The sequence below is a fragment of the Delphinapterus leucas genome, chromosome 6 (genome assembly GCF_059928025.1).
Source record: "Delphinapterus leucas isolate spDelLeu-1000000601 "Yukka" chromosome 6, BTC_Dleu_Yukka2, whole genome shotgun sequence".
Taxonomy (NCBI): Eukaryota; Metazoa; Chordata; class Mammalia; order Artiodactyla; family Monodontidae; genus Delphinapterus; species Delphinapterus leucas.
This window is the reverse complement of record NC_143134.1, coordinates 120215335-120237175: the sequence shown is the minus strand read 5'-3', so window position 1 is coordinate 120237175 and position 21841 is coordinate 120215335. Positions and strand designations below refer to the sequence as shown.

At 47.4% G+C, this 21841-nt stretch overlaps 1 protein-coding gene across 16 annotated transcripts in view; it reads left to right on the top strand.

The window, feature by feature from the left end:
* Window positions 1-21841, top strand: part of RAPGEF1 (Rap guanine nucleotide exchange factor 1) — a 140172-nt gene that overhangs the window by 76569 nt on the left and 41762 nt on the right. For all 16 annotated transcript variants that reach the window (XM_022578382.3, XM_089913910.1, XM_089913911.1 and 13 more), the window contains 6 exons: window positions 3925-4081; window positions 16404-16492; window positions 17213-17365; window positions 17805-17928; window positions 18312-18495; window positions 19590-20090. In XM_022578382.3, coding sequence (XP_022434090.1) covers window positions 3925-4081; window positions 16404-16492; window positions 17213-17365; window positions 17805-17928; window positions 18312-18495; window positions 19590-20090 — 1208 coding nt within the window. The remainder of the gene's footprint in view (window positions 1-3924; window positions 4082-16403; window positions 16493-17212; window positions 17366-17804; window positions 17929-18311; window positions 18496-19589; window positions 20091-21841) is intronic.

The following is a 21841-nucleotide window of genomic DNA, read 5'->3' as shown; positions in this document are numbered from 1 at the left end:
GGATGTAGCCACAGTGTAAGTCTGTGGTTATTTTTTCGTACTAGCCAGCTCATTGGCAATAATCACATTGATTTGGACCCATTTTTCCCAGTACCCTATGTTAACCATAGTTTATTATGACATTAAATCCTGCCAATATCTAACCTATTGGAGACCTTGGCTGCTTAGATTATTAGGCCAAAAGAGGTAGAGAAGAATCCCATTAGAGCATGGATTAGTGAAACATTTAATTGTATCAAGCCAGGTCCTCCCAAACAGCACCTGGATTCATTGGAAGCCAGGTATGGAAGTGTAGTCAGCTTTTGTGGAGTAATGCTTTTATTGCTAGAGTTCGTTTTCCTCTGAAAGGTTAGTGAGCGGCTTGCCCCTGTGTTTGTTGTTAAATACAGAAAGGAAAGCAGTATTAAATGTAATCTTCAGCGAGAGCCTATCAGGAGCTTCTTCCTGAGAGGCTGTCAGATGCCTGCTGGCTTTGTTTTTCTTCCCTGGTACCTGTTCGGGATAAACATCTCTCTGTTTCAGTTCCTCAAGATGGTTTAGTGTCCTTGTAGCCCCATGAGGCTAAGCTTTTGTAAACTGCTTTCAGAACTTGACAGTGAAGTGCATAGTTTTCTTCTTCTGGGAGATAAAACAGTATCTTTATTTCCAAGAAGCTCTCTGCCCTGGAGTTTCTGCTGACCCCTGTAGATGGTGGTCTTTTGGCTGGAAGCTCACTGAAGCCACTTGGCGGGGAAGGATAAGGCGTTGGTAGGGCTTTGCTCTGCCCTGTCTTCACGTTCCAGGCCAGGCTGCTGTCATGTACAAGAAGCCTCTGAGGAAGCGAGTCCCTTTGGCGCCTTGTTCAGTTGCTCCACATGGAGGACTCTGTGAGACCAGCACCACGCTTTTCCAATAGGTAGCCCAGCGCCCAGCTTGTAGACAGGCCCGGTGCTGTTCTCCTTTGAGGGAACGTGCTTAACAGTATGCTGGGTTTCAGACGCACAGGTAGCTTTTATGAAATGCTCTCATACACTTCTCATGGGATGGGCCTACCGTGGGAGAGTTCAGATTTGAAAAAATCAACTCCCCCACTGTATGACAGTGCTGATTTGATGGTACCGAGTGGAAGCTCTGTTTGACTTTGAAGGAGGGAGACTTACAAGAGAGTTTCACTTCCTGGGGGAGGATATGCTGCAGCTGGACCTGAAGGAAGGGCAGGATTTGAATGGGCAGTGGGGGCAGGAGAAGGAGAAGAGCAAAGGAACTGAGGCCAGCGGGCACAGTGTGCCCGGCAGGGACGAGACCAGCCGTCCTGTGAGCAGGGTGTGATCACACCAGGGCGCCGACCGGCGGCGCTGTGGGAAATGAGGGCGGGTCCCCTCACGTGCCAGGCCTCTTTGGGAGCGTCCAGGACAGTCACCTTCACTGAGCCCTGTAACAGCGTTGACAGGGCGCTGCTGCTAGGACTGTCGCTCCCTGCAGTGTCAGCCAGCAACTCTGCTTGGGAAGTTACTTTCTAGACATGCAGGCTCTGGAAGAATTGACCGAGTAATAGGACAATGGTCTGGGGCGTTTTTTGTCCATGGGGAGGTTTTGTAATTACTTTATAGTTGACAGAAATTACTTGCTGTCTATAACAGTTTTCTAGAGGGGAAAGGAGAAATGCCTGGGTGTGGCCATAATGAATAATGATTTCTTTTTTTTTCTTTGTAGTCCTTTGGCTAATACCATTTAAGGGATTTGTTCCTCCTGAAATTCTTCCAAAGCCCGTTGATGATACTTTTATTGATCTCCCTGAGATGATCTAAAATGCTCCTCAAATGTTTCTTTTAGCTTCCTTCCATCATTTCATCCTCCTGTGCATTTGTTAGCTGAGAGGGTGTTTTCCTGCCTCTTCTCTGTGGGTTGGGCCCTAGCAGGTAGGCTCTTCGCCACGCTCCCCTAGGTTCCAAGGGCAGTGGTGACGGACCTGTGAACAAGCAGCTGGCTGTTCAGTGTGGGCAATGAATGGAGGCTTTTCCTGATGGTGGAACATTCAGAGATGTTTGAGAGCAGGATCCCTGCTTGCCCTCAGTGCAGACAGCTTTGCTCCATTTCAGAAACAGACCAACGACTGGTCCACTGGACATTTTGATGGTACAAGACCCTCCTTCCTTTTTTAATGTCCTTCCCGTGACATTAAGACACAGGAATATTCTTCTTGCAAGCTCACAATGTGAAGGGTGGACACAATTACCAACATTTTTAGGTGCTTTCAGGGAAATGTTAACATCCAGTGCAGGTAGGAATTAAGTATCACATAAAAGTGACCCCTCCCACCTCTTTCATTTAATAATTGTGGGTGGGAGGCCACAGTCTTTGTTTCAAGAGGCCTAGCCTGGCCTTGCCAGGGAGGAGGAACAGAGCTGCTAGAAGCACACCCCCCTTCAGGACGACGCCATCTATGGTCCGGCCCCCCGGCAGGTCTGCAAGTTGTGTTTTATTCTCTCAGTCCTCCTTCGGAAGAGAATAGGTCTGACACCAAACACTTTTCATTTGTATCGTCCTCTAAAGCAGCCAAACCCTGGCTTTCTTGGGTTTCCTTTTGTAAAGTTTTCTTGTTTTTAATGGGGCTTGAGGAGCTGCTTTCATTCTTTCTGACTCTTCTTTCCTCCCGCCGGAACATGCACGGAGCCGAGTGAATGGCTAAGTGGAGACTTCAGACCTCCTGGAAATTCTCTTCCTCCTTACCTGATTCTGAAGAGCTTCTCATTAGAGCATTGTTTGGTTCAGGCTTTTTTTTTTTTTAATGTCTTTGTTTTTAGAACCTGTTTTAATCATATCTTACAATATTATATATTTTTCTCAAAATTATCTTTGGAGAAAAAGTATATCTTTGGCTCCTAAATGTCTGCCTCATTCTTTTTTTTTTTTTTTTTTAGTGGAGGAGGTAGCATCCCACATATTTTCTACATTTTTGCTCTACCTCTGTTGTAATACATAATATTTAAAATGGCAAAATAATCCTTTCCATAAATCCTAGGGAAAAGTATCTTTAGTTGTTTAAAAATATGTGGAAGATATAAAACTTCTTCATTTGGGCCTCCACTCTACAGTCGTTGGGGCCTCCAGATGTGCTCAGGGCTTCTGTTTTGAGTTGTTGGCGTCACATTGAAGTTGGTACCTCCTCCCCCCACCTACCGTCACCACAGGTCACCTCGCCTCTGACTTGTCCTCCTTAAAATACTCCTCATTAGTGCATTCCTCTGACATCTCAGCCATGGTTTATTGCAGGGGATGGTGAAGCTGAGCCCATGTTAGAAGGAATTCTAGTAAATTTCAGATCTCTTTGAGCTCATGTTTAAAGACTGTTCCTTGGGACTTCCCTGGCAGTCCAGTGGTTAAGGCTCTGGGCTTCCACGGCAGGGGGTACAGATTCGACCCCTGGTCAGGGAACTAAGATCCAAAAAAAAATTTTTAATAGAAATAAAGGCTGTTCCTTTAAAGGATCCTGCCTGCTAAAGTTCCACAAACCTGTTGACTCCTTGTGACACAATACAACATGAATTTTTATCTAATTCAGAGCAAGAAGTGTACAATAGTCTGACCTACTAGAAGGAGAGGAAGATGAGGCACTCCTTGAGAGATGTTATCAGAATCTCGTGGAGGATGTGAAGTTTGAAAAAGCATATTAACTATCATGGTGGAATTTTTATACATTATATATGAGAAATGAAAAAAAATTTATAACAGACTGGAAGATAAAGCTCCACAAAATCTTCACGGGATGTAAGGAAATAGATTCAGGGAGGAAAAGTTTATTAAAAGGAGGTGCAGATCTTATAGAAAGAAGGATTGAGAAACCCTAGTCACTGAGAAACTAGTTCTCTGCTAAACAGATGACGTAAAGTGATGGTCATGCTTTAGATTTTTAATATTCTTTTAAAAATCTTCTTCTACCTCTAGCTCAGCCCTCTCCTCCTGCTATAGCCGAGTGTACCAAAGTCTCGCCAACCTCATTCGTTGGTCTGACCAAGTGATGCTAGAAGGTGTGAACTCAGAAGATAAAGAGATGGTGACAACTGTGAAGGGGGTCATCAAAGCCGTGCTGGACGGAGTGAAGGTACGTGCAGGTTCCAGACGGTCCTCATCAGGGGCTTGGAGCACCCTCCCTGCTGGGTGTTTGTCACATAAGAACTTGTTCCTGAACTTTGTACATTAGAGCGCACGTCTTCTAGTGTTTCTGCTGTTGGGTGCTGCCCTGTCCCACAGCTGTTTCTCCATGGTACAGGTGACTCTTACAGGAATATAACCTTTGGAGTACTCGTCCTGATAGTTAGAAAAGCTTCCAGAAGCAGTCAGCCTTTACTGGGCCTTGTGTTAAATCTACAGGTAGTCTTTATACTACAGCTCTGGCTGTGCACACTTGCCGGCTAGATGAAGTCCAGTGGAAATTGCTTTTGCACTGACTTTTAGCAAAACTCCCAGCATGTCAACTGCTACCTTTTCATGTTCTGAGAACTTCTGGGATTCTTAGTAGAAAAGCAGGATTGACGTGAGTAAGAAATGAAACTAACTGTACTTGAAATCCATGATGTGGTCTGTGAATTTACTACCCAGGCAAGTCAGAAATGGCATAATAGGAAATTATGAATCATCGTTATGGCGGGAAGTGAAGTCCTTGGAGGCTCTGGAATTGAGGTCCAAGGGACAAACCTTAATTGAGAAAATAAGTCCCAGTGGATGAGGAGCAGGGCAGGATGTAGGGCGTGAAACAGTGAGATCCTGTGGGTTGGGACGGGGCTGTGAGCGGTGGGAATGGGAGGCCGGATAATGTAGTGGAAAGCGGGCTAGACTAGAGTAGAGCCCAGCTAGATTGGAATCCCAGGTTCACCACTTACTAGTCTGTGAACTTGAGCAATTTACTCAAGTGCTCCGTACCTTAGTTAACTCATCTACAAAATACATGCAGTTGTGGTACCCTGTGTCATGGGGTTGTAGGAAGGATTAAATTAGTTAATACATATAAAGCTTTTAGAACTATGCTGGGCATACTAAACACTCAGATCTTAGCTGCTGTTTATTATTAATTATGTGGTGCTAGATGTATGCTTTGCAAACAGGTCTCTTGGCTTGAAAAACTGTGTTCTCTTCCTTTCTAGACCCTCCAGTACAAAACTGTGGCCAAGGCACTTAGCCTAGGTCCAAACAATTCCTTCCCCACTCAACCATGCCATTAGACTCCTGAATGCTGCCTCCTTGGATTGACATTCCCCAGAAGCTCTGGAGAGTAGAATAAGGACCCCCAACGGGTAAAAATTACAGATGGGAGGCTAAGAAAGCATTGCTGGACATTGCACACTGCTCTGGAATGAACCGCGTTGGCTGATGCGGTCTGGGCGGCTCCCCACCTCCAATACTGTGTGAACAGGGCTGCTGTGTCTGCTGGGGCTTTATGGAGCTCACGTAGAGGGAGGCTTGACTGGGCAGCATCACAGCGTGTCCTCTGACAGTTCCCCGTTCTCTTCACTCCCCACGGTTACTAGGTTACTAGGTCCTGCACGATCGGTTTTGGCTGGTGAGACTTAAGGATGTAGCCCAGGGTGGCTGCTGTGTGGGACCTGACGTTGCTTTCCAGACCTGGCGCCCAGTCACACATTCTCCCATTCCAGCCTCCCGGCCGCTCTCTGAGGTCAGCAGGGCAAGTGAGACGTGACCTGGGTCCCACTTCACCATCGGGGGGTGTGCGCTTCAGGCTCGCCTCACCTTGCTCTTCCTGTCCAGACTTCTGGAAATGCTGTTATTGACAAGTGTTATCTTTCAGGTGACATTGTTAAGGATTCCTTCTACCAAATTGATTATAATTAGATGTTTCAAAACAAGTCAGAACATCCAAAATAGAAGAGAGAGTTAAGCGTGAAGCTTTGTGACATTCCCAAGTGCATTTCCTTTATGGAATCATTAACGTGCCACTGTATCAGCTGAAAAATTGTCTAAAAGAAAAGTTTCTCAGATTTTTCAAATTGACCAGGATAAGAGAGGGGGAGGGAGAGAGAAAGCGAGAGACACCTATTGATTATGAACCTGTCAGCGTCTGAACTTTTCCGGAATTGTTTTTAAAATACTGTAACCAGAACAAAGATTCTCTAGGTGAGGAGCTCTGTACGTTAAATTTTGTTTCATTTATTCAAGAAGCGTTTATTGAGAAACTCCTGTGTGCGGGGCAGCGTGATAGAATTGGGAATATAGTGATAAACAAAACTGGCACCGTCCCTGACCTGATGGAGCTTAGAATCTAAAGGCGGAAAAGGACAGCAATCGAAAACTTGTAATTGTATAATTATAACCAGGACTGGTGCTATAAAGGAAGAATGGCGTGTGGTCTTACTTGGGTGTAGGGGGGACCTTCAATTTCAGGGTGATCAGAGACACTTCCCCAGGGAGAGACAGGCAGGCTAAAGCCTAAAGGATGAGCAGGAGCTGGCCTGTGTCGCTAGGAGTTTTTCATAGTTGGAGTCAGTCAAGGCCACAGGGACGATTTAGACACTGTAATGTTGGCGTTTGCTGTTAAGGTCTCAACTGTAATCATAGCTAACGTGTATTACCCAACTGTAAAATGCTTATAACGACCTCCGAGGTGGGTGTGATCCCCTCCTTCACAGCTGGGGAAACAGTCTCAGGCAGACCAGTAGTCAGTGGCAAGGGCATGATTCACACCCAGGCCTGCTGGACCCCAGACCCTGTGTTCTCGCCATCACCCTCAGCTGCCACCCACAAGGCGGAAGATTCATGGTTCGGCCCAAGGGATTCAGTGTGTCTCCCCTCCAGGCCAGCTGGCCTCCAGCCGCTCTCACTGTCCCCGTCAGGCTTAGGACACCTTATAAGCTCCTGTCCTCATGGTGTGAGGGAGCTTCGGTGGGCTGGGAGGGACAGGACTGTGCAGAGGCGAGCTACACCCGTGAGGGTGTCATCATCCCACTTGGAGGGAAAGTGTTGGCATGTTCCTGTAAACTGACTCACCATCTTCCAAGTTACTCATTCACTTGTTAAATGGAATTTTGCTTTTGAGGGTTGTAAAAGTGTTGTAAAGCAGGATTACTTTGTTTTTGTCCCTGAATGTGCAGTACCATCTATCATTTAAACCCCCATGTAAATGCCACTTGTTAGCTCTGTAACCTTGGGCAACTTAACTCAGGTCGAAGGATGGACCTCTCTTACTATCTAATCTGACCCAGGCAGGTGCTTTACCAATGGGAGCCTGAGACACAGATGGTCATGACCGTCTGGAAGGAATTCAAAGGCCTTCACTTTCCCTTTGCTGTAGGAACCACCTCCAGCCTAGGTCTTGGCTGTTGGAGGACTGAGCTTCTCAAGGTCAAACAGATACACGAGTTTGTCCTTTCAAAACCAAGACCCCAACTCTTCCTAATCTCACCTTTTCAGCTTTTCTTCTTATCTCAGATGTACAGCTTCTTAACCCATCTCTCTGGACTCTGCTTTACCATCTCTGCAGACCTTCTTGGATCTCCCTTCTAAGACCTCCAGTCTCTTCCCCCACAACACACACACACGCGCGCGCACACACACACACACACGTTTTTTAATTGGAAGAAAAAAAAACACTGACCCGGGGGGAAACTTTGGAATACTTGCAGTTCTGTCATTTAACCATCACCACCCAAAAACTGGGCTTGTATACCAGATTCACCTTGAATAGCAGGAATATTTTGAAAGAAATATTTTCCTGACTGTATCAGTTAGGGTTAGACTTGACTGCAAGAAAATCCAGAATAATACTGGCTTCAAAAGATAGAACTTTATTTCTCCTTCACGTATAAGAAGCTTACAGATAGGCAGACAGTCCAAGGCTAGTGTGGCATTTTCACAAAATGGCCAGGGATGTGGTCTCCTATCCTGCTTTCCCACCATCTTCACACATGGATTCCACCTCATGGTCCAAAATGGCTGTCACAGTCTCCATGAATTATGACTCCATTCCACCTAGCCAGGAAGAAAAGAGAGTAGGAAGTTGTGGCTTCTCCATTTAGGGGTGCTTCCTCAAAGGCCTCACAGAACTTTCACTTAACATTTTATTGGCCAGAACTTGGTCATATGCCCAAGTAAAATTCTGTTAATAAGGAAGAGCAGATACTGTGGGGCAACTAGCTATCTCTACCACACTGACATTTCAGATGAGCCACCTCTTTTATTCCTTGATCAGCCTATTTTAAAATTCTTATTTATGGGCTTCCATGGTGGTGCAGTGGTTGAGAGTCCGCCTGCTGATGCAGGGGACACGGGTTCGTGCCCCGGTCCGGGGGGATCCCACATGCTGCGGAGCGGCTGGGCCCGTGAGCCATGGCAGCTGGGCCTGCGTGTCTGGAGCCTGTACTCCGCAACGGGAGAGGCCACAACAGTGAGAGGCCCACGTACAGCAAAAAAAAAAAAAAAAAAAGAAAAAAAAATCTCATTTATGATGAATTTCAGACATTTGCAAAAAAGAGAACAGTATAATGTAACCCCATCACAGAACTTCCACAGTTGGCCAATCTTGTTTCTTCCAGACCTCTTCCTACTCCCCTGGATTATTTGGAAGCGAATTCCAGGCATCATGCCCATTCACCTGTAAATACCTTAGTGCATATCTCTAGAATAAGGCAAACTTTTTCTGTAAAGGGCCAGGCAGTAAATATTTTAGGCTTCTGGGGCTACACATAGTCTCTACTGCATATTGGTCTGTTGCATATTCTTTGTTTGTTTTAATTTAATTTTTTTTAGCAAAGCATTCTTACCTTGAGGGCCTTACAGAAGCAAGCCCTGGGCTGGATTTGGCCTTCAGGGTATAGTTTGCTGTTTTCAAACAGTTTGGTTTTCAATTTCAGATCCAGATAAAGTCCAAACACTATAACTCATGAATATTTGTCTAAAGTCCTCCCTTCTCTGTATTTTTCTCCTTGCAACTTGTTTTTTTTAGGGAAGGGTTGTTTCTCTGAGAAGCCTCCCACACTCTGGTTTTGCTGATCACATCTATGCAGTGTTATTTAACATGTTCCTCTGTCCCTTGAGTTTCCTGCAAAACTAGGCTGAATCAGGTTCATGTTTTTGTATCTAGAAGAATGTTTCCTAGGTGCTGCCGTGCACTTCCATCTAGAGGCATCTTTCCTTTTTTGATGTTAATAGTCGTTGATGGTTATTGCCTAGATGGGTTAATTCCTTGGAGTTGCAAAATGATGACATTATAATTCTTTCTGCCATCCCTTCCTCATTCCTTAGCTGGAATACACTAAAAGAGACCTCCCCTTGTCAATCAAGGTTATCCTGTGTTATAATTCTCAGGGGGAAAGGCAGGATCAGTGCTTAATTCCTTCCTTCATTTACCAGTTATCAAAATGAGTGTTTCTTAGTATCATCTAACATGACCATTGGATTGAGGTTTTGGGGGCTTTTTTAATTTATTTATTTGTATTTATTTATTTTTGGCTGTGTTGGGTCTTCGTTGCTGCGCACAGTCTTTCTCTAGTTGCGTCGAGCGGGGGCTACTCTTCATTGGGGTGCGCGGGCTTCTCATTGCGGTGGCTTCTCTTGTTGCAGAGCACGGGCTCGTGGCACGCAGGCTTCAGTAGTTGTGGCTCGTGGGCTCTAGAGCGCAGGCTCAGTAGTTGTGGCGCACGGGCTTAGCTGCTCTGCGGCATGTGGGATCTTCCCGGACCAGAGCTCGAACCCGTGTCCCCTGCATTGGCAGGCAGATTCTTAACCACTGAACCACCGGGGAAGCCCTGGATTGAGTTTTTTAATATAGCATTCTGAACTCAGGGATGTAAATAAACATAGTTTATATGTCCAGTCCATTGCAGTTATTATCCTTAGTGATGCTCAAGTCCCATCTTTGAACAGTGACAGCTTCTTCAGATTGTTTCCTGAGTTCATTTTGACGTGACCCCAGAAGTCTTTGATCGTTCTCTCACTTTGGGATATGAAAAGGTGTTCCAGGTTCATCTTGTACTCACTTGTGTGTGTATGTGGTAATAGCTTTATTGAGATATAACGCCCATACCATATAGTTCACCCAGTTTAAAACGATTTAGTGATTTTTAGTATATTCACAGAGCTGTGCAGCCATCACCACAGTCAACTTTAGAACATTTTCATTGCCTCAGAAAGTAACCCCATACCCTTGTACTCTCCCCATACCCTGCCCCCATTTCTCTCCATTCCCCCAGCCTTAGGCAGCCACTGATCGAACTTTCTGGCTCTATAACTTTGCCCCTTTCTTTTTTTTTGACCATGTCACACAACATGCGGGATCTCAGTTCCCTGACCAGGGATCAAACCCGCGTCCCCTGTAGGAGCGCAGAGTCTTAACCACTGGACCGCCAGGGAAGCCCCTAAACTTGCCTCTTCTAGATACTTCATATAAATGGAATCATATACTGTGGGTCCTTTTGTGACTGACTCCTGTCACTTAGCATAATGTGTTCGACGTTCATCCGTGTTTTAGCATGTATCAGTACTTCATTTCTTTTTATTGCCAAATAATATTCCATTACATGGATATACCACGTGTTATTTATTCATGGACATTTGGACGTTTCCAAATTTTGAGTAATGCTGCTGCAAACACTCGGGTACACATCTTTGTGTGGATGTATGTTTTCATTTCTCTTGGTTATACGCCTAGGACTGCAGTTGCTGGGTCATATAATATCTCTGCGTGTGATCTCGTAACAAGCTACCAGACTATTTTAAATCCCTACCAGCAGCACGTGAGGGTTCCAGTTTCTCTGCATCCTCACCAGCGCTTGTTATCACTGGCTTTTTCTGATGTAGCCATCCTAGTGGGTGTGAAGTAGTATCTCACTGTGGTTTTTGATTTTCGTTTCCCTGATGGCTAATGATGGTGAGCATCTTTTCATGTGCTTATTGGCCATTTGTATATCTTATTTAGAGAAATACTTATTCAAGTCTTTTGCTTATTTTTAAATTGTGTTATTTATCTTTTTTTTATTATTGAGTTATAATTACCTTGTACATTTCTTACCACCGACCTGGAATCAGCCATTCCTTTAAGGAGCTCTGGTTCCCTTTATTGGGGAATGATGTTTAGAGACCTCACTCCAGGGTTCCTCATTGCTACTCATTGATCACATGTTTAGTTTCTTTAAGAGAAAATACATCTTGAGTTTATACTGGTTTTTACTTAACCTCATCAAGCTTATATCTTAATTTTCTTCCTCCCACACTGAAAATCCCTGTTTTAAAAAATATCAACATTTGTTTTTGACTCATTTTGTTTTTTCACAATACAAACACAACAGTCTCAGAATAACACTAACCACCTCCATCATTATGATTATTAGAAAGTATTAAAGATGTTTCAAAGTTATTTTTGACCTTCAGGTTATCCATCATTTTACAGTCATTTGAAATAGTCCTTCTTGGTGTGTCTACATGGTCCCTCTTTATGTGGCATGTATTTGTGTATTTCCTGTGTGCAGTGGTCTGAGTATTCCACTACTTTACAAAGGAGGAGAAGGAGAGGGAAGAAGAAAGGGGGGGCTTCCCTGGTGGTGCAGTGGTTGAGAGTCCACCTGCCGATGCAGGGGACACGGGTTCGTGCCCCGGTCCGGGAAGATCCCACATGCCGCAGAGCGGCTGGGCCCGTGAGCCATGGCCGCTGAGCCTGCGCGTCCGGAGCCTGTGCTCCGCAACGGGAGAGGCCACAACAGTGAGAGGCCCGCGTACTGCAAAAAAAAAAAAGAAGAAGAAGAAAGGGGGAAGAGACAGCAGGTTATGTGTAGTAGGAAATTGCCATGTAGGAATGTTGTGGATATACTTTCATAAGTCAGAGAAATCATCATGCTTCAATTTCAGCTTCATACGCTCAGGGTTTACGGGTACTTTTGTTGTTGTTTTTTCAAAATAATAGGGTGGCTTAAACTAAGATAAGCCCTCCCCAGCCTACTTTCTGAGCAGTTCACTAAGTATTTTTTCTAGTAAATCTGCTAACCTGAAGAACTGCACCGAACATGTACTGCTTTTTCATTCTCAAGTGTGTTGGGAGTAGAAGGACATCCTATCCAGCTAGGAGTTGTAGCAGCAGCATCTCCTTTCTGGACCCACACGTGTTCTACTTAGTTACAAATGTCAAGAGAAGGTCTTTCAATAATCTGTAAGCTTGTTTAGGGCCTTTTTTGGGGTGAACCCTGAAAACTTTCATTGTTCGAGTTGTAGTGTTTGGCCCCAACTCATTATTTTGAAGACACAAGTGCCCAGTTTTAAAATTACGCCCCTCCCCCCATGCCATCCGGGCCTGGCACTGCTTCTGGGCTGGCCTCTTCAGCGTCTTTCAGGGTGGAATTTGAGATCTCCTCTGGCTGCCTTGTTTTCAGGCTGCTGTGAGCCTCCAGAAGCTGACTTGAGGAGTCACCGCCAGGCCAGTGCACTCTGGCACCTCGTCTGCTTTAGTGTTCTGTCTCCCTGAGCACATGTGAGAAGGAAGGCACTTCCTCTGCTCTGTCGCTGCCTCACCCCCACTTAAGATGTGGGCAGGGAAGGTCCCTTGTTGTCACCATAAGGGTCATACTGGGACTGGACAGCCCTGTGACTGCATTATGCCACTTCAGTTACAGGAAACTCCCCACTGGCCTGTACCCAGTGTCTTTGGTGAAGAACTCGTCTTAGGACCACTCACCGGTAGAGGGGCTGTGTCATGGCCATAAGCACAGGAGCCCATGGTGATAGAGGACAGACAGTGACAGGTTGGGATGCGGCCTGAGCAGGGGCAGCAGGCCCAGGCTGCGGGCGGGGCGCTTTCCAGTTAAAGTGCATGTTCTCTCCACGTGAACCTGGAGGACTTGGGCCTCTCCTCGTGCAGCCCGTGTCCCCTCTGCCAGGCAGGGGCCAAGGAGACAAAAACAGATAGGACTGTTTCTTACCTGAGCACCGAGCTGTGCTTTGACTGGATGAAGGTCATCTAAGATGGAAGTGTCTCTGTGATCACTCTCAATATGAGTAGAATGAACATGGAAATAAAGTATTGTGTATTTAGAAAGGTGCTCTTCCGGGTACCTTTCGGGCTTTGAAAACTGCTTTTCGGTGAACTGGCGGTTGTCAGCTGCCGGCTCTGGACACAGCCTTATGTGCCGTCTCTCTCAGTCTTTCCTAACCTGTGCCTCAGGAGGATTGGAAAGTCTGACATCCTCTCAGAAATCTGGCTTCAGTAGGGAGAGTGGGGCTCTGGCCAGGTTACAAACGGTCGGCTCTGAAGGAGATGAGGGTGTTGGCACAGTCGCCGGGTACGTGCACATTCTAAGGGTGCCCTTCTGCCTGTGAGAGAGAAGCCAGGCTGAGAGTGAAAGACCTTCTGGCTGGTGTGTTTGTGTTTGGGCTGGAAGGTCATGGTGAATATGGAAAGCTGCCCCCTCCTGTGATGGTCTGTTGGGCCTGGGGTGAAGGAGGGTAAGTTCTGGGATCTGACTTTGTCTTGGAATTCGGGTGCCCACTTGCACATGTGTGCCTGTCATTGCGTGGTTCTTTTGCCATCGTTCTTTAGTTGAGTTCACACAGCTGCCTCTCCAGAAAGATGGCATTCTAATTATAATTGCTCAGGAATCAATGAAGAATTAGTGGAATTTTGTCCTGCCTCAGCAGATGCAAGCGTACAGGCTCCTCCCTTTTCCTTTGCCCTGCTTGTAAAGAGAGTGAGCTTGAGTGTGGCGCTTCCAAGGCACTTTGACTCCCTCTGATGCCGTGATGCTCTTCTGTGTGGCCTGGTGATGGGCTTCTTGGATGAACGGCCTTCCGCACCCTCCTCTAGGCGATGGGGTGCAGGGGGCCTGCCTCCACGCCACTTGCTCTCTCTTCTAATTATGTCGTCTCTTGTCTCTCCACCTTGTCTGTAATCACCAGCTAGTTAACTGTTCCTTAAATATTTGCGAGATTATGTTTAACTCCTAGATGGCGATAACAGGAAAATGCCAACCTTCTCCTTTCTTCTTCCAGTACTTGATTCTTGGCGATCTCAACCCTCCACGTTTCTCCAGGAATAGGCATCGAAACTATTACAGAGTGGGGTGACACTGATTCTGATTATATGGAGTATGCCTTATTTTTCTTTTAATTCGTATTTCAGAAGTAATACACGTTCATTGTAGCAAAGTAAGAAAAAGCAGAGAAGCAAAAACAAGAAAATAAGGGGTGTTTCATAGCCATATTTTTTCCTATACGTGTGTTCTTGGTTTTTTTTGTTTCCAGAACATACTGTGTATACACCAGTGTACCATCTGGGCTGTTTTACCACTTAACATTGTATTGTCTTTCCACGCTATCATATATTCTTGGGAGGTTTTGTTTTGTTGTTTTTTTGCCGTGTGTGGGCCTCTCACTGTTGTGGCCTCTCCCGTTGCGGAGCACAGGCTCCGGACGCGCAGGCTCAGCGGCCACGGCTCACGGGCCCAGCCGCTCCGCGGCATGTGGGATCTTCCCGGACCGGGGCACGAACCCGTGTCCCCTGCATCGGCAGGGCGGCCTCTCAACCACTGCGCCACCAAGGGATCCCTCTCGTGAGATTTTAATGGTAATATGATGGTCCCTTGTTAAGTCTGTCTTAGTTTATGTCATCAGCGCCTAGTACTGAATATTTAATTATGGAATATTGAGTCGTCTGATTGCCTGCTGCCCGGAATGCTGCAGTGAACGTTCTTCGTGGCTTAATGTTTGTACACATCCGTGTCATTTTCCTTGGGCTAGATTACTGTAAAACGTATGCAAATATTTAAAGCTTTTTATGTATACTGACAAGTCATCTTTTAGAAAAGCTATCCAAAGCATTACTTCCATCCATCATAGTAACTCTTTGCCTTACCACACTTGTCGGGATTCCTGTGTGGGGTGTTTTGAGTTGCGAGAGGCTTTGCAGTCTGATTTGGGGGCACACTGCTGTATTACCCACCTTCTTCCATTGCTGCCTCCTCTGTAACTTTAGAAATGGATGTTCATCCTGAAAGCCTGAACTTCTCATGTGACACAGGTAGGTCCTACCCAGGTGTGCATCAACAGGGCAATGAATGAAGAGATTGTGGGTTTATCCATATACTGGAATACAACTCAGCAACATCACGGAACACCCTACTCATGCACACAGAGACCTGGGTGTTTACACTGAGCAAAAGAGGATCGACGAATAGAGATAGAGAGTGGATTAGTGGTTGTGGGTCCGGGAGGGCTGGGGAGACATGAGGAGGGACCACGGAAAGGTCCAGAGTTTGTTTTGGAAGTAATAGTGAGTCCTGAAATGGATTGTGTTGGTGGTTGCACAACACTGTGAACAGACTAAAAACCATTGCATTGCACACTTTAAATGGCTGAATTTCGGGCTGCCCTGGTGGCGCGGTGGTTGAGAGTCCGCCTGCCGATGCAGGGGACGCGGGTTCGTGCCCCGGTCTGGGAAGATCCCACATGCCGCGGAGCGGCTGGGCCCGTGAGCCGTGGCCGCTGAGCCTGCGCGTCCGGAGCCTGTGCTTCGCAGGGGAGAGGCCACAACAGTGAGAGGCCCGCGTACAGAGGAAAAAAAAAAGGCTGAATTTTATGGCCTAAAGCTGTTCAGAAAAAGAAGATGGACACCAAAGAGTACATACTGTATGGTTCCACTTATTTCAAGTTCTAGGCAGAAGTGATCCAAGAAACAGAAGTGATCCAAGAAACAGAAGTGAAAAAGTGGTTGCGATGGGGCAGATTGACTGGAGAAGGTGGTGGGAACGTTCTGTATTTTTGAGTGATTCTTGTATGGTGTATGCAATCACCGAAACTCATCACATTGGAGGAAGATGCATTCTAGTTGAAAAAACCAAGTAGGCCCTAATCACCTTTTTTTTTTTTTTTTTTCTATTTAAAAAAATATTTTCTAAAGTCATTTCTCTGCCGGGTAATATGCCCTAAACTTTCTGTCCATCGACAAAGATTCCCACCAGTCATTTCAGGATATCTGCTGCTGCCACACCCATGGCCAGCTCACTCTGGGAAACCACCTTCCCCAAGACCAGAGGTTTGATTGTTAGTAAGCAGCGTCCTGCACATCGTATAATGGCTTCAGAGAACTAAAGGGTAGTAGTTCTTCCTCCACAAACCGACTGGCAGTTGTTCTGCCAGGAGTTTGGTCTGTGTGATGAACTTAGTCATTCTGAGACAGTGGGGCTTGTCATTTCCCCCTTCCAAAAGGAAGTGCCTTTATGCACTTGAAACTTTCGATGTGCTGTGCGGGTATTTTTGGAGGGTAGGGGACGTTTTGGGAAGTCAGGCAGATTACCTAAGTCAAATCATACTTGCACTTATGGTGAGTGAGGAATCTGTGGGCAGTGGAGGACAGACAGCTGACCCACCTGGTTGGGAACATTCACGGTGAGGAACCTTCCTCGTGTCTCACTGCTTTTCTCTTGTGTGGGGTGTAGGAGCTTGTCAGACTTACCATCGAGAAGCAGGGGCATCCGTCTCCAACAAGCCCAGTGAAACCCAGTTCCCCAGCCTGCAAACCCGACGGGTGAGTGCTGACCAGACCCTCCAGTATCTGGGGTCACGGTTGATCTACACTTGAGAAAGAAGGGGAGCCAGGTCCGGAGCCCACATCAGGCAGGCCCTGTGAGGCCCACATTCCCTTCTCAGTGAATTCTGGGTAAGAACCTGCATTACTTTAAAGTGTGTGTAGCTCACACCCATTCTGAAGAATTGCCTGGTCTCCAGGTTAATAGTCAGCATGACCTTTTCTAAGGATAGTGTGTGATGTCAAAACCCACCTATACTTTTCTTGACCAGCTTCCTCCCATAATTAGAAAGAACTTTGAAGGGTTGGGTTTTAGGGGTTTGACTTGAGAGCATTTAACTTTATCAAGAAAGGAAACTGAGGGTGTAATGTGGACAGTTACAAGGCCTTGCAATAATTTCTACTACAAGCCCCTAGTGAAAATATAAAACCTACACTTGGAGCATTTTAGAACATCATCTAGTCCAGAGATTCCTCTTACAGATGAGGAAACTGAGGTGCAGAGGCAGGGGGACTTGGCCAAGCTTCTGCTGTTTGTGGGTGATCGAACCAGACTTGAAACCCCATGTCTGCCTTGGAGCCCAGGGCACAGTGTCAGCTCTGTGTCCGGGGCACCTCCGTCCCTGTCCCCCCATGACTTCCCTGCCCTGGTCATATCCTCACGCTCTCAGGACCTTCTCTGTGGCCTTCTGTAACCCCGAGTTCTCTTCAACTCTCCAGCCAGTCTGAGCTCCCCTTGACAGATCGAGAGATGGAGATTCTAAACAAGACGACCGGCCTGTCGCAGTCGGCCGAGGGGCTCCCAGATTCCACGGATGAAGAGGTCGCGCCCCCCAAACCCCCCTTACCTGGCATTCGTGTGGTTGATAATAGGTAATTTTCTGTTTTTCTAGCACCCTCCTCTACTTATGTCATAATTTCATGAATGGATGGGTAGGATGAGCCAAAAAGAAGACGGTGCCATTAGGGTCAGAACCTGCTCTTTAGGCACCTTGGCGGTTTGACCTTCCTCCGGAGGGGCGTCTCCAGAGGACGCGAGCCTGGCCCAGCGCCCTCCCTTGCCCTGCACCCTGAGAACTCCCAACCGCTTGCCTTTTAGCCTTAACCAAGCAAAAACTGGTACCATTTGTTACGAAAAGAAAAGCAAGAACTTTGGATACTAGTTTTTTGGCACTGATGGGATGGGAGTTGAAAGTGTGAAAAGCAGGTGTGAAGTGTCTGATAATGAAAGAACCCACCTCCCATACCCCAGTATCTGTTTAAAGCATTTTGCGGGGTGTCTGGTTTGATAGGGTTCCTTGCTCTGTTTCAGTCCTCCACCAGCATTGCCACCGAAGAAGAGACAGTCGGCTCCATCCCCTACCCGAGTGGCCGTCGTGGCCCCCATGAGTCGAGCCACCAGTGGCTCCAGTTTGCCTGTTGGAATTAATAGGCAGGTAATTAGCTCCATCTAGAAAGGCAGAGGAAGGCTTCAGGTCTGGGGATTTGGTTCCTGAAGCTGAGAGAAACCCAGTGGTCTTCAGTCCCTGGCGTTGGTCAGGAGGAGCTCTCCGCACTGGGGTGGAAGTTCCCTCACGGGGTGGGGAGGCCGGGACCGGCCCCAGGGCCTCCCTCGCACTGAGCTCTGAGCGCTGGCACAGGCCCTCTTTCTCAGGAGGCGCAGAAGTGGCGTTCACAGCCTACAGCAAAGACGGGCCTTTCCAGCAGGTTGCTGAGCCTGCCGGTATCTCCTTCTCCGAGTAAACGTACCGGCTCCCTCCCCTGGTCTCTGCCACCATTTCCCAGGAGTGACTTGGTTTGTTTTCGTTTCTGCCGGGAGGATTTTGACGTGGACTGTTACGCACAGAGACGACTGTCGGGCGGCAGCCACTCGTATGGCGGCGAGTCGCCCCGCCTGTCCCCCTGCAGCAGCATAGGCAAGCTCAGCAAGTCGGACGAGCAGCTGTCGTCTCTGGACAGGGACAGCGGGCGGTGCTCCCGGAACACAAGCTGTGAGACTCTAGGTGAGCTGCCGGCATCGTGGCCACCACTGCTGGCTCATCGTCTCTCCGGGGCTGTTTTGGGCTCAGACAGTGATGCCAGTCATTGGCTCTGTTGACCTTGGCCAAGTCACTCAAAATCCGAGCCTCAGTTTCCTCATCTGCAAAATGAGGCTACCAACGTCTGCCTCTGAAGGGGCTGGAAGTTCAAGTGGGGGAGCAGTGCGAAGCCCCATGGCAGCCGTTAGTTCAGTTAGCCTGCCAGTGTGCCGTTTGACTCCCATTGCCAGAATTCAGAGCCGTCTGTGCTCAGAGCCCCTGCCCACTTCTGACGGAGGGCGAAGGCAAGGGAGCTGGCCTCGGGCGGTGGGGCCCAGTGAGGGTCTGGCGTGCAGTTCGGCAGGAGGCCTACAGAGCACTGAGCTGTCCATGTCCCCACGAACTAGATACTTCACTTCTGAGAGTTTATCTTAAGAACATAATCAGAGATTTATGGCAAGATTTCTGTCCAAAGACATTAATCTCAGCATTATTAAGAGTAATGATGATAAACTGGAAAGAATCTACTACTCAGTGATAGGAAATCAGGAGACTTATGATACATTCATTTGGTGGAATAATACACAGCTGTATTAAAAACCAATTATGATATAGTGATCAGCGGACAAAATCCAAGACCACTTATATAGTGTTTTCTCAGAGTTTAAAAAGAAAAAAAAATCCAAGGGAAAAAAGACTTTTAAGGAAATATATCCAGTGGTAAGCAGAGATTATAGTTAGATTATGGGATTGTGGGTGATTTTTATTTTCTCAATAGGGTTTTTTGGCCACCTTTTCTACAGTGGTCATGCATTTTTCTTTTTTTAAGTAAGAAACTTTAAAAAATCCAGGAAAGTACAAAGAATTGGATAGCAAACAGTCAAATTCCCATCTGGTTTTACTTTTATAAGCAGGAGAAAAATGAAAAATATAAAGTAAAGTGAGAGTCTTTGCGGATGAGATGGGAGATGTGTTTTGGCCACTCTAAAGAGCAGCGCTGGGTCAGGGAAGAAGCGTGGGAGCTTTTCTTTCTGTGGGGGCTGGTGGCTCACAGTATGTTTCTCCTGTTGTGAACGCAGATCATTACGACCCTGACTATGAATTCCTCCAGCAAGACCTCTCTAACGCAGACCAGATACCTCAGCAAGTGGCCTGTAACCTCAGCCCGTTGCCAGAGTCCTTGGGGGAGTCTGGGTCTCCGTTTCTCGGCCATCCTTTCCAGTTGCCTCTGGGCAGCTGTCCCCAGCCAGAGGGGCCCTCGGCCCCAGGGCAGCAGATGGACGTGCCGCCTGCTCTTCCCGAGAAGAAGCGCAGGAGCGCGGCCTCCCAGATGGCGGACAGCTCTGGCTGCAGGGCGTCCTACGAGCGGCACCCCTCGCAGTACGACAACATCTCCGAGGAGGACCTGCAGAACCCGGCCTCGGTCCAGTCCATCCCCTTCACGCCCTTTGCTGCTATTCTTCCCTTTCAGCAAGGAGGTTCCTCAGCCTCTGTTGAATTTGTGGGTGATTTCACTGTTCCTGAATCAACAGGTGACCCAGAAAAACCTCCTCCTCTACCAGAGAAGAAAAACAAACACAGTAAGCTTTTGTTGAGCTATTGTCGGGAAGCACCTTTTGTAACCTAAAATGGTGTTTTATTGAAACATTAGATCAGAATCAAACCAGTGGCCTCGTAATTTCATAAAAGGTAGAACCACAGGTATGTGGACACTTACAGGAGCCTTGTGTTGTCAGTACTGGGAATCATTTCTAAAGCCTGATAAGCTGACCTCTCCTTTTGGTCTCGACAGAACCTCAGGTCTGGTCTCCACAGAGTATTTGGCCTCTTGTAGATGGCAGTCAGTTGACCTTCTGGCCCGAACACGTGGTGACAGAGAGAAACAAATATCACGGCATTACTTCTGGGTAAAGCAGAACAGACATTTGAATTAAAATAGCCCTGATCGCACCCACAGGGGTTTTCTAAGGCTCCCTGAAATGCAGGGGGCTGTTTAGCGAGAACCCTGGTACCGCTCTGTGTTCTGTTTGCAGACACTGAAATGTCACGTCACCACTTGGAATCTGAGATTGCTTGGTTGGAGTTGCTGAGGACACTTCTTGGACCAGATGATCTGATATATGATGTTATTAGGGCCCAGGGGTAGAGCTGAAATTTCGGATTTTTGTATTTTGAATATTTTCCAAGGTCCTAAGTAGAGTTCTGCAGGGATTTGCTTTTCTGCTGGCTCCCCGACTGCTCTGTGTTGCCTGTCTCTCTGCCCCGCCCTCTCCCCACGTCACCCGCACGGCTCTGCCTCATCTTCCCTGGGCAGACTGGCTGTCAGTGTTTCAGTATGTGTGTGGCCACATCAGCCCACAGCCCCAGGATTCCCTGGCCTCAGTGGAAACATCCAGCAGATGACTTCTGTGACCTGGAAGTTGAGAATCCATTCCAAATTCCCAAGTGAGAGCGTCTGACTGGCCCTGCCGAGAGCGGCCCGTTCTCAGAAGGGGAGACCTGGCCTTAGTTACCGCACTGGGTGTCGCCCAGCTTGTATAATGGCCTCGGTGGTATGGTCCCCCAGCTGGAGGGAGAGCTGGCTCTGTAGGGCTAATGATGTCGTTCCCGTCTGTCATGTAAGTTCACTCACTAGAAACCAGGCCGCTAGTAGAGGGAGCTGCAAGCAGCAACGCCAGGAACGTCTCCTTCTGCGCCTGTCTACACGCAGAGGTGTCTAAAGAGCCATGGGCCTCTCCCCTCCACCCACCTGGCCTGACTTGAGCAGCATGTCCTTGAGGGCTTGCACCCTTGCCTGTCCTTTCCTAGGAATCTTCTGGACCCAGGCCAAGAGCAGGCTTGCATCTGTGCAAACCACAGCAGATTTGTGGTGCCGCCTGGCTGGGGAGCCAGGAGCCTCGCCCTCTGAGCTCTTAGACCAGGTGTGGGCAGCCGGCTTCAGGCAGAGAAGAAAAGGAAAGGGGGAGGCTTCCGTTGTTGCCTTTTGAATAGCCTCAAGTCTCCTGTGGCTGAAAATATTTCCTATTAATTTAGGCATCCATTTCTAGGCTCTATGTCATCTGTAAACGTCTGTAGCTCTTGTGCCTGCAAACCTTTAAAATCTACTGAGCGCTTCCGGTGTGGCACCCTTGACATACTCTGACATACTCTGTCGTATTCGTCCTTACCAACCTCCTGGCTGGCCGGGTGTCATTAGCCCCCTTTTTATAGCTGAAGAAACTGGAGCTCAAAGGAACTGAGCCTCTGCCCAAGATCAGATCAGCAAGGAAGTGGGTGGCAGATGTGGGTTTCTGAGCAGTGTTTTCCTAGCTCAACTCACTGCCTCCCAGGC